Raw genomic sequence first — 12,612 nt, 5'->3', positions numbered from 1 at the left:
AATCCACGTAGCTTGAGACACGTGTGTAGAGGCCAGGTCTGTGGGGGATGCCACAGCCTAATCCCCAACTGACCACCCCAGCCTGCTTCCAGGAGTCTCCAACTTTGCAGACCAGAGGGCCCCCAGAATCACCCTAAAAAGCAGGAGAGCATCTGTTAGCATGATCCAAAGTTTTCAGTAGAGGGGGACTCTAAAGTGTAATGGGGTGGAGGGGGAGGGGGAGGCTGTGATGAGGAGAAGACATCCAGAGTCTCTCACCTGACAGGAGTCTACTAGGGGTTTACCAGCACATAGAAGGTCATCCTTAATTATCTTCATATCTGAGCTAGTGCGTGTTTCCTTGTGGTACTCTTCATCACAATAATGTGTATCCAACAAAGGCACTTTCACCTGCATCAGAGCGAAGGGTGGGGGCAAGGATACTGCAGAAGAAAGAGACAGTGGAATATTGGCCCATAGAGGAAGAAGAGGTCCCAGGGATTAAGAGCATCTCACCTCAGGGATTGGGCAATCAGGACCTGGGATGGAGCCCAAACCTGAGGTCCATCTTCTCTGTGCTGTAGAGGTAAGGTTCTACACACCCAGAACTTGGTAATTCTAATTTATGGGACAATGTTTCCATTCTGGGGGAACTGGTACCCAGGTGCCATGTTGAGCTGGGCAAAGAAGTCAGTGCTACCCTGACTTCTGGAAAGAGTTGGAGAGGGGAATGAGAAATTGGGACAAGAGATCATCAGGTCTGTTTGATGGTCCAGCCCATATAAGAGGTCACAGAGGACTACAATTAGCTATCTTATTAATCAGCTCACCATCCCTGAAATTCTCCAGCCCCAAAGTCCCTTCCCTGGCTACTTTGATCCTATCTAAGACAGTTGGGTGGCACCATAGATAGAATACAGTGGATAGTACCCGAAATCAGAAAGGGCTGTGTGCTAATGCAACCTAAGATACTTCCTAACTATGTGACCCTAGCAAGTCATTTAATCTCTGACTGCCTCAGTTTCCTCATCTGTAAAATGAAGATTGTGACTATAAAATGAAATATCTGTAAAGTATTCCGCAAAGCTTAGTGCTATGTAAATCTATGATAATAATGTATTGTCTCCCTCTGTTAGAATGTAATTTCTTTAAGGACGGGGACTGTCTCGCTTTTTTTTAACCCCCAAAGCTTAGCACAGTCCTGGAAACTAGTAAGTACTAAATAAATGCTTTTTTCGTTCATGCACTCATTCATTCAATAGCCTCATTTATATAGCACAGTCCACATTTGAACAAAGGTTCTTTTAACTCCAATCCATTCAGCCTGCTGCTATAAGAGACATGGGAGAGGCAGCTAAGAGGCTCCTGGATAGAACATAGCCCTGAAGTCAGGAGGACCTGAGTTCAAAATAGGCCTGACACACTTTTAACACTTCCTAGCTGTGTGATCCTGGGTAAGTCACTTAACCCAAATTGCCTCAGGAAAAAAAAAGATACTTCTAAAAAGAGATATGTGGGAGACACAGACAACAAGGAGTGTGAGATGGAACCACAGATCTGAGCCATCTTTGTCCATGGGGCTAAGGACCCAGAATTCTTATGAAGTGGTTTGAATTCTAACTTTTTCTCCTTCCCTCCTCCCCCCCCCCCTCAGTCATTAGCATTATATGATCCTGACACCAACACAGAGGAATCTGAGAAGCCCCATAAAGCCCCATTTCATTTTCAATGCTCACCTCCAGAACTAAGATCCCCCCAGCCAGTTACCCAGCACTCTGAATCCAAGGGGAATGTCTCTGTGGCATTAGGAAGGCTAGCAAGCTTGATATGACTGGACAGCTCCACAGGATTCTTCAGTTTCAGCAGAGCAATATCCCAACCTCGATTAACAAAAGTATACTTGGGATGAACAATGATCTTTGACAGGGGCAGTAGTTTGTCCTCATAATAAAGGTGCTGTTCTCTCAGTTGGATCCTAAATTCTGAAGGCTCCTTTGGAATGCTGGGGGAAGAGAGGAAGAAATGTTCCTTCAAGACACTTGAAGCCAGTTAAGTTCAACAACGCCAGGACTCAATTCTCTCACTTTCATCCCCTGATGCTTATCCCTGCAGACATAAGGACTGAGCTTCTTTGGACCTCCCACAATTTAGAAAGCTTTAAGAATTTCCAGCTCACATTTCCTTCTCCTCTCTCCTGGGTTTCCCAGTAAAATAATAGTGATGGTATCCCACAAGCATAAGGCATTTTTTGGTTTTAAAAATGCATAGCCCTCAACTTTCATCTTTAAGGAAAACAGGTCAAGGACTGATATCCCTATTATTCAAAGGAAGAAACTTAGACCTAAAGAAATAGGTAAACAACTTATCTAAAGCTGTACAGTGAGTCAATGACAGAGTCTAGACAAATCCAGATTTCCTGACTCCCAGTCCTCAGCTTGCCTCCACTCTCCTCCCCCCCCCCACATAGATTCATTCATGTCCATCCAGTTGAATGGAGAGGGGGAGACTTACGTGCCAAAGCAGTGGGCAGCTGTCAGTACCCATTGGGGGTGGATGAGGGAGCCACCACAGAAGTGCATCCAGTATAGACCTTCAAAAGTCCTGAGACTGACCTGCCAAAGCCACATCCCCTTTGTAGCTTCCTGGCCTCCAACAATGCCGACTTGTTCCCTGTCTAAGCAGAGAGAAAAGAGACTGTGCCAGGATGTATTTGGACATCCAGCTTTCCTGCAAAGGCTTCACACATCTGCAGGAACCATCCTCTTCTTCCAAGATCATTTGTTGAGTTTCAGCTGAGGGATCACATTCCTTTCCATAACAATAATTATATCAACAATATTAATGATGATGATATGATCAACAACATTTGTTAAGGACCTGACACTTGTATAGCTCAGTGAGTTTTGCAGTGAATTACATATATAATCTCATTTGATTCTACCGACAACCCTGTGAGATAGATATTAAGGGAATTGCAATTTAACAAATATGAAAACTGACAATCATAAAGAAAGAATAAGTGCCCAGAGTCACCCAGCTAATAAGTATCAGTGATGGGAATTGAATGTGAGTGCCTTTCTGATTCCATATGCTCGGAACACTGTTTTTCAGTGTTTCCCACTGCCTCAAGGACTCCTCATCCCATCCTAGAGGAAGAATGGAAGCATCCTCATATGTCTTCCTCCTCATGAGATCATTGCAAGGCTAGGTGCTTGAAGAGCAGACAGAGAAAATCACCTTGAATCAGAGGGATTGAACTCCCCAGGAGGGGAAGGGTCAGGAACAGCAGGCATAACATCTGGAGGAAAAGAGAGAGGAAACTAAAGTCAGCAGAGTGCAGACCTGGATGCCAGGGTCTGAATTAAAGCTCCTCTAAAGTGTGGGGCTAAGAGTTTTAGATATCAGGTTGTTGTAAAGGATTAGGATTCTTACCTTGTCAAAGTTCCTGTATTGTGTCCTCCCCATTAGTTAGCCCTCTACTTATCCTCTAAGGGCAGGAAGTAGAGGAGGGAGGGAGGATAGGGTCAACCCAGCCCTCTTCTTGAAAATGGAGGGGGATGGGTGAAGGAGGTAGAGGAAGTAGAGCTGGAAGTGCACAGAGAAGTCTGATTAGATGCCTATGCTTCTGTCCTCTCCCCTTCCATTTCCATCTTACTTCTAATCCTTGATTCCAAGTGGTCTGGGAGTCAAATGATCTATGAGAACTATAGCCCAAATAAGGTTAGGAAACCATGTATTTTCCCCCTCAGAATTTACTTAACACTTTCCTTTGACCCTCTAAAAATCATTTATTATGTAACTTTGTGTAATATTAGTTATCTGTGTTCCTGACTTTTCCTCCTCTTGGATTGTAAACTCTAAGAATCTAAATATCTAAGCTTTAAAGCCCTCAATTGCAGTTCAATGTTCTTCTCACACCAAATATTTAATTCATATTGAATAAGTAAATGAATGAATAAGATCATAAGATCAAAAATGTTTGAGTTGGAATGAACTTCAGAGATCTCTTGTCCAATTCCAATTAGAGATCAGAAAACTGAAACCCAGAGACCTTGCCTGAGGCAAGTTAAATGATTTGCTGAAGGTCACATAGTTGGTAAATTATTCAATTTTCTGGACAATTCTACAAAGCTATTCCAAGCCTGCCTTTCCCCATCATGATTCTCATCTGTTCTTTCTTGGTCCTAAAAAGAGAATGGCTTCTACCTAATTCCACATGAACTTGTGGATTTGCCTACTAGAGGAATATTGGGGAAAACCTGTTTCCAAGGTCTTCCAGACATGCTCAATCTCTGACTATCCAAAACTATTCTTATTTCTAGGGTGGACTAATGGGGACTCCCATTATCACCACCAGTGCAATACTCCAGGGGGATCCAGAATCTCATCATATTGCATCATATTGTGCATATCACAGCCTATCCATGCCTGCCTATACTAGGCAGCTCTTATCCATGTTTTTTATAAGTTCCCAAGGATTCTCTCCAATTGATTGAGAACCTTCTTTGCTTTCTCTTGACAGTGAGAGGAAGCCTGTGGAGTATAAGATCTGTCCATTGGCTATTCCTTGCTCTCATGATATGACTAGTCTACTTTCTTTTCTAGTCCAAACATTTCAATTTTTATGCTTTTTTTGCTAAGGCAATTGGTGTTAAGTGACTTGCCCAGGGTCACACAGCTAGGAAGTGTTAAGTCTCCGAGGCCACGTTTGAACTCAGGTACTCCTGACTTCAGGGCTGGTGCTCTCTCCACTGCACCACCTGGCTGCCCCAAGTCCATATATTTCTTTAGTGACATCCCTTACACTAATCATGTACTTTTCCATTACCCTATATATAAGGCCTCAGATCCAGTTCTTCAGAAACTGCCATTTCAGGACTCCTAATCATACAATATTGCCAAAAGGATGCAAAACTAAAACAATGAGTTTTTGTTTCTGGGAAAGATGGTGAATAATTCAAAATAATTTGCACTATCCCCAAAGGCAACCCACCCTAGTCTCCTTTTGAATTTTCAAGTTCTTACAATATATTCATTTGTCATAAAGATCAGAGAGCAGTTCTAAAGGCTGCATAAAGATACATATAAAGATATAAAGATACACTCTGAAAAAAGGGCATTCTTACTCCACTTTTTTGTGTGTCTTTTGCCTTGAATAGATAATTAGACCAAAATCTTTTTAATGACTATGAATCATTTCAACTGCCTTTGTAATGATCTTGGACTGGAAGCAATCAGCACAATGCCATCTGCATCTGCAGCATCCAGAAGACCTCACTATCTCTAGATGAGTTGATATCTGCACTGGATCTATTCCATGATGTGCTGAAACACAAAACTCATTTTATGACCCATTTATTATTAATAATCAAAGAATTGCTGATGAAAATTGTCTTTGGTTAAATGTTTTAAGCAACCTTGTATAAATATGTATAAATAAAAGCTATTGGAAAAGAGCTAATCAAGTGTCATGTTGTCCTATTAAATGAAATAGGTGTTGTTAATGACCGACCAACAATAAGCAGAGTGGGATCATGTATACTCTATACATTTCAGTAAATTGGATGATGGTAAAGGTATGGACTGACATGGAATATCTTCCAAAATCTGTCCATTCCCTGCAAAATATTGCCTTTTCTTTCAGAATGTGAGGTTCTTGAGAATAGGGGTTGTCTTGCTTTTCTATTTGTATTTCCATCACTTAGCATAGTGCTTAGTGCATAGTAAGAATTTAATAAATGCATTTTCATTCATTCATTAGCCTCATCAAGGATGCCCTAGATTTTATACAAATGTGAAAGTAGTCATATTTATTTTTAGCTGAGAATATTTTCTCATGACCATTTTAGGAGTCAAAATAAACTCTGAGTGTTTCCCATACTTTTATTATCTTTATGCCCTTCAGATAGCCTGAGAATCAATTTCTCATTGTCCCAAAAATTGTATTTCTTCCACCACAGACCTCAACTATTTCCCCTATCTTTTATTTTCTCCAACACCATTTCTTGTTTCCTCAAGATATACATGTGACTGCAATGTCATGGTATTAGTGTGGTGTCTATTCTGTCCAGAGAGAACATTATAGGATGTTCATAAACAAGTACAGAAAAACAGAAATATCAAATATATCCTTTACTAGCCACAAGGCAAAAAAATTGTAGCATGAAAGGCCCTTATAGAAAGTCTCATATCTAATTTAAATGGAGACTAATTTAATCCTAAAGATTTGGTAAATCAAAGAATAAATCATAGAAACCATAGACAAGCTAACCAAAGACAATTAAAAGGATGTTATAATATGACAAAAAAATTTTGAAGCAGCTAGAGCTAGAGCAGTCCTTAGTGGAAATTTTATATCTCTGGACAGTTAAATAAACAAATACAGATAGAATGTATCATTTAATTGAGAACAAAATTCAAAACATTAAAAAAGTCACAAAAAACAATAAATACAGAAATAAAAATTCTGAAAATCAAAGTAGGCATTAATAAAATTCAAAGTTTAAAAAATTCCATTGAATTGATAAATAAAAACTATTCTTCAAAAAACTAATTAAATATTCAAACCATAAGGAATAATCAAAATGAAATATCATTAATGAAGAAGAATAAGAACCATAGCTTCATAAGTAAATGATCATAAAATAAAAACAGGTAATTCTCTTTTTTGGAGGGGAAAGGAAAAAGGGATTAACAGACTTGCTCAAGATCACACAATTAATATTTAAGGCTGAACTTGAATTCAGGTCTGGTGCTCTATCTCCTGCCTCATCTAGTTGTTCCCAAGTAATTCTCAAAAAAAAAATTAAGATGCTAACATTCACATTTTTAAAATATTTGAAATCACTAAGAATCAAACTGGGTACTCATTAGTTGAAAAAATACTAAGTAAATTATGGTATGTGGATATAAAGAAATATTATTGTACCATAAGAAATGAGAAAAGGGACAAATTCAAAGCCCTTTGAAGACTTATACAAATTAATACAAAGTGAAGTGAATCTCAATCAGGAAAAAAATTATACAAGAAGTTACTGAACAAAGCAGTTATTTGAAAATCTGTCTGGGAAGACTTCATGGCCTCGTCACTAACTATAGCTTGAGAAAAAGAAGCTCCTCAAAGCCCCAGAAAAAACCTGAGGAGTTTGACGTTGTCTGACTTAATAAAAATACTCATCATTGCTTAAAAAAATTGTCATGGTTTCATCAGCTCAAAAATAGGGAAAATAGCAACTTTGTCTAGAAGGGAGTTATCAGGACCAAAAAAAAAAAAAAAAAAAAAATCCAAATAGCAGAGAAATGACTTGGCCAAGCCATTACATATAATACAAATTTCCTCCAAAGATCTAGGACATTAAGGCCTTCTGTCCAGAGTCATGAGTTTCCCTATCCACGTGCCTTGGTGTGTTTCAATAATTGTGTGTCCTACAGATACTGAATAAATTAATGGGAGAGTGTTAGCAGATTCATGAGTAAACTGTTGTTATTGCTAGTCATTTCATTGTGTCCAACTCTTTGTGATTCCCATTTGGGGTTTTCTTGGGAAAGATACTAAAGTGGTTTACTATTTCCTTTCCCAGCTTATTTTGTAGGTGAGGAAATTAAGGTAAACAAGGTTTCACAGGTAAGTCTGAGGCTCAGGTATTCCCGACTTCAGGTCCAACTCTGTATCCACTATGTCACCTAACTGCCTCAGAAACCTGTTATATTTTGACTATTCTTTTCTTTATCCTCTGCTAGCTATTATGATTATTTCTGCTTTGTCTTCTAATAAACAAATATTATAAATATTCTTACTAATTACCATTTTAGAAGTATTTAATATAAATCAATAATGTTATGGTAAGTGAATTTGTGTAAATGGGAAAGCATACTTGTAGGAACTTAGGGGATTAAATAATTTAGAATAGTAAGAGCATATCCCCCCAAACTAGGGTTATCATTAGGACCCTGAGGGAAAATTGCAGCCACATAGTTGTAATATTGGCCATCTCTCCTCCACCTTCCCATTCCCAGAAAATATTCCAGAGCTTCTAGTATGAGATCAGGTCAGGATGTACCTATCAACCCAGGAAGGGAAAAGGAGATACAGTTGCCACATTAGGCACAACAGTCACAGGCTATACCGCCTGTGTGGCTAGCTGTGAGTGAGTTACAAGTCTATCATACTCCCCATGGGAGTAACTCAAAAATATTATTTTCTCTCTATGAGCCTTCTTATTCTACCCGCCCTGCTATCAGCAGAGGATCATACTTACTTTACTAAGAAGATACATAGTAACTTCCTCTTTTCCACAATTTAAATCTAAAAACTCTCTTGTGTTATCTGTATTATCCCCTCAATCTCTCCTCCTTTTATAACAGTTGACAAAGCTGAAGTCCTTCTACTGATAACTTCTCTTATTCTTCCTTTCTCCCTTCTTTATCTATTATTTAGTTGTGTTCTACTCTTCCTGATCCCATCCCTTGGATGGCAAGATACTGGGAGGGGTTTGACATTTCCTTCCCTAATAAATCAATATAAACAGAGGTTAAATGATTTGCCCAGAATCACACAGCTCTTAAATGTCTGGGTGATATTTGAACTCAGATCTTCCTGACTCCATACCCGGAGGCTTTGCTGCCTTTCTCTTTCTGACCACCCCTCTCCAATGATCATGAGAAAGTTTTCTCAGTTAGCAATGCATATGCTATTATACTTCTTATAGACGATATACTTTCCCATTTGTATAAAATTAAGGGCACCTTTGGTGAATGAGGGAATGAAATTTCCAATCTTTCCTTTGCTACCTATGAACATCTGCAAGTCTCCCTCAATCTTAAATCTTACCAACCACTCAAATTATCATCCTATACCATTTTTTCCTCCCATAGGTGCTCACAGAAAAAGGAAGGGAGGGGAAAAGTCTTACCTTCATTGTCTCTATATCTCCCACTCTTACCAAAATCTTACAACTTGACTTCTGACAATGCCATTCAACAGAAACTTCTCTCCCCAAGGTTATCAGTGTTCTCATAATTAAATCTAATAATTGAATTGAAGTCCTCTTTATTGTTACAGCTTTAGATCCTATTGACCAGCCTCTCCCTCTGATTACTCCCACTTCCTTGGGTTTTCATAACCCTGATTTCTCCAGCTTCTCCTTTTACCTGTCTGACCATTGCTTCTCAGTTTCCTTCATTGTATAATACTCATAAGTGACATTAATATAGTGCTTTAAGTTTTCAAGAACTTTCATAACTTTTCTCATTTGAATCTCATAACAACCATGTAAAATGAGAAAAATGAAGCTGATAGAACTTAAGTGATTTACCCAGCATTATACTATCACTAAGTATCTGAGATGGGAGTCAAACTTCTGATTGCAAGGTCATTTGCTCTATCCACTGAACTACTACCATTCATTTCCATTTTCTTAAGGATAAGTTAATTGATTCTCTGTCCTGAAGTCCTTTTGCTTCCTTCTTTGTTTTTTTTCCCTTGGTGATCTTCTCAGTTCCTATGAATTCAATGATCATCTCTAAGCATATTACCCACAAATACATATAACCAACCCGTTATGTCCCAAACTCCAAACTCAAATCTTTACCTGAATGTCTTTTAGACAGCTCAAATTCAACATGTTCAAAATTGAACTTATCTTCTTCCCTTAAATCTACACTTTGTCCCAACTTCTCTATTCTTTCTTCTTCCTCATCTTTCTAAGTCTGTTCCTTCTGTTTTATAATCTTATTAGTTTTCCTCCACAACATCTTTCATACTTATTCCTTTCTCTACATTCACACCGCCCTTCCTAAGATCAAAAACACAGTTCCTTACCTAAAAATAATGAACACTACTAAAACAATGCAAAATCCCATCAATCGTGAATATTTCAAAAATAGTTTGAAGATACAACTTGGCTAACACAAAACAACAGTATAAAAACTGAATATAAATATATTTAAAACTAGGAGATGATTGGTTCCCACATGAGGAACTAATTAAGGTTACTAACTGTAGAAAAATGACATGAGGGCTCTGTGGGTCTGAGGAAGTCAAAAACTGAGAGAAAATATAATCAGTTTCTCCCATCCATTTCAATTCTTTAATTGGGAAGCAAATGTCTCCTCAAATGAGTGCTTATGCAGTACACCAACATCTACAAGGGAAGTAAAAAGAAGACCCATACACTGATTTGCACACCCCAGGGAGATTTATTAAAGGAAAATTTTGCAATGAGCTAGAGATGGGAGCAGTCTGCTACGCCACCCATAAGCCTGTGGACAGTTTGAGGCAATGATATGGCAGTTCTCCTAGTAAGCATGGGATAGAAGCTCCAAAGACAGCTTGCTAACTCCAACTTTTTGTATTGGAAAAGTTTTATTGTTTTGTATATTAGAGATACACCTTACTTTTCAAGGATTCCAGGATTGTGACTCTGATTCTAGAGATTTCTAAGTAAAATAATTGATTAATTATTTAATTAATTGTCATTACTGAATGACAGTATTTGGCCTGGAATAGTCTCTTATTTATTCAAGGTTAACTAACAAAGGAAGCACAGGAAGGGGGTCTTTTCTAAGATGCCAGGTACTATCTGAGTCAGACAGAAACTCATCTATGAAATTATATTGGGAAAAGAATGGGAGGATTCTGATTTTAGGGGTTTAATCCAGAAGCATCAGACAAATTGTGGGATATGTGCCAATCATATGGCAAATGCCAGAGAAATAACCTTGGCTTGTTATTTCAAATGAGAAGTCAAAGACTTTAAAGAGGTACCTATGGTCTTTTCCTGTTAAAATGTATTTGTGAAATACTTAGATTTCATAGCAGAGAGGAGAATAAATTTTTGATACATGCAAAGATTCTAAAAAGGCCTTGTTTATAATATAGCTGTGTAAAAAGTTGTTCATTCATGTATATTATACACAATATATGTTCATTTGCATTGCTCAAAATGAGGAAGGATAATACTTATATATTTTGAGACACAAAACCATATTCTTATACACATAAAAAATGGGGTCATAGAACAATATGAAAAAAGCATCTATCAGATAAAGTTTTATTTTTGGTAGAAGTGGGAAGGGGTTTGGCCTTTTCACAAAGAAATTTCTGAATTACCTCTTTAGATTCAATCAATCAATAAGTATTCATTAAGTGCCTGTTACAAGCCAAGTACTTTACTAAGCAAAGACTACTTAAGAAAAGGTCAAAATCACCCCCAAATTAGAAGTTTGGAGATAGGAAGGTATAGAATTCAATTAGAATGATTACAATATGGCAAATCCAAAAAAGCTTTTGTTAAATATTCAAACAAACTATTGATAAAAAAAAAAAATTGGAAACATTTTGAGGAAAAGACATTAATATGACCTATCACCATTTCCTATATTTTAACCAAATTAAAGCAATTGCCACAATAAGAAGGCCAAAAGAGCTCAGAAACTATATCAGCTAGCAAAGAAATATGGCAGCCCAAAATAATGCTAGTTTGGATTTTAAACTCATTTGTAAAATACTATAGGTAAGAATGATGAAAGATTGTTAATGCTTTCATCCCACAAATTTACAAGAAGAGAAAGAGGAGGAAAAGGGGGAAAGAGGAAGAGAAGGAGGAGGAAGAGAAAGAGGAGAAGTGCAGTTGTAAAGGAAACTGGAAAGGCAACAAATAAAAATGAAACTTACCTATCAACAATGCTGTAAGAGCATATTTCTGTTATCTGTAGCAGATATAACAATAGGAACTCCTGGAAGACCTTGTCTTTTTCTCTTTGAACTCTGTAGGATCATCTTTTATGAGGGTGGAATCATCCACATTTAGAATCACAGATGGAGGATTTAAAACTGGAAAACTCAATGTGCTGCATGAGGGAACAGCAAAGGCATCAAGGAATATGATGATAAGAAGAGCATCTGGACCAAATCAGGTATACACAAAAGAAATCTCTGCTGGAGGTGATGTAATTTACAAAATATTGAAGAAATTATTCTTAAGATATCTCAAAGTCAAGAGGTTGCTGAATGATTTTGAAAAAAAATAACAAAATTTTTAGCATTCTTTTCCCAATTCTGAGTAATTGAAGAAACACCACTCACAAACTACCAATTCATACAGAGATAAAGTAATAACTTTGTTCAATGATAATCTGATTATCATATTAAACAGGGCATTAAACAGGAGGAAAGGAGAGATCAAATGGGAAAGAAGGAAATCCTGGAGGAACTCCTAATAGGTACTGATTACACCTTACTCTGGTATACAATAACCCTCTTCATGTTATTCTAAACTACTTACAAAAGATCAGACTAACAACACACAAAAGAAAAGTAAATGTATGAAGAACGTCTGTCTTCCTCCATGCAACCAGATGAACAATCCCCTGAATATGCAATCAGTTCATACTGCCCTTAGGCTTAGATAGGCACTGAAGATGAAAAATCAACTGAACTCAGAAATTAATAAAAAGAAGATAGAGGGCTGAATTGCATTTGGGAAAGTGCCCAGAATTTTTACAGATCCCAGGCTACTCAATGGCACAAAATCCCATATTTTTCATACCATCAGTGTTTCTGATGCTATATGATTGCAAATCCTAAAATAGAAATACCCAAACAATCAGAACTGGGGACCCAAAAAAGCATTA

General features: G+C 37.6%; 1 protein-coding gene across 2 annotated transcripts in view; it reads right to left on the bottom strand.

The window, feature by feature from the left end:
- LOC141549784 (tryptase alpha/beta-1-like) overlaps positions 1-11,677 on the bottom strand; it is a 12,123-nt gene extending 446 nt beyond the window's left edge. Inside the window, exons 1-6 of one of the 2 annotated variants that reach the window (XM_074279698.1) lie at positions 11,654-11,677; positions 3,217-3,277; positions 2,491-2,653; positions 1,716-1,981; positions 259-422; positions 1-133 (exon numbers count right to left, since the gene is read on the bottom strand). The exon at positions 1-133 is cut by the window's left edge and continues 446 nt beyond it. In XM_074279698.1, coding sequence (XP_074135799.1) covers positions 1-133; positions 259-422; positions 1,716-1,981; positions 2,491-2,653; positions 3,217-3,277 — 787 coding nt within the window. In that variant the 5' untranslated portion in view covers positions 11,654-11,677. Of the gene's footprint in view, positions 134-258; positions 423-1,715; positions 1,982-2,490; positions 2,654-3,216; positions 3,278-3,411; positions 3,520-11,653 lie in introns of those variants that run through there. The other variant, XM_074279697.1, reaches the window with a different exon arrangement.
- Positions 11,678-12,612: the final 935 nt, after the last annotated feature.

This window comes from Sminthopsis crassicaudata, chromosome 1, assembly GCF_048593235.1.
Source record: "Sminthopsis crassicaudata isolate SCR6 chromosome 1, ASM4859323v1, whole genome shotgun sequence".
In the NCBI taxonomy this organism is placed as follows: domain Eukaryota; kingdom Metazoa; phylum Chordata; class Mammalia; order Dasyuromorphia; family Dasyuridae; genus Sminthopsis; species Sminthopsis crassicaudata.
The sequence above is the reverse complement of the archived record's forward strand: the minus strand, read 5'-3'. Positions and strand labels throughout refer to the sequence as shown.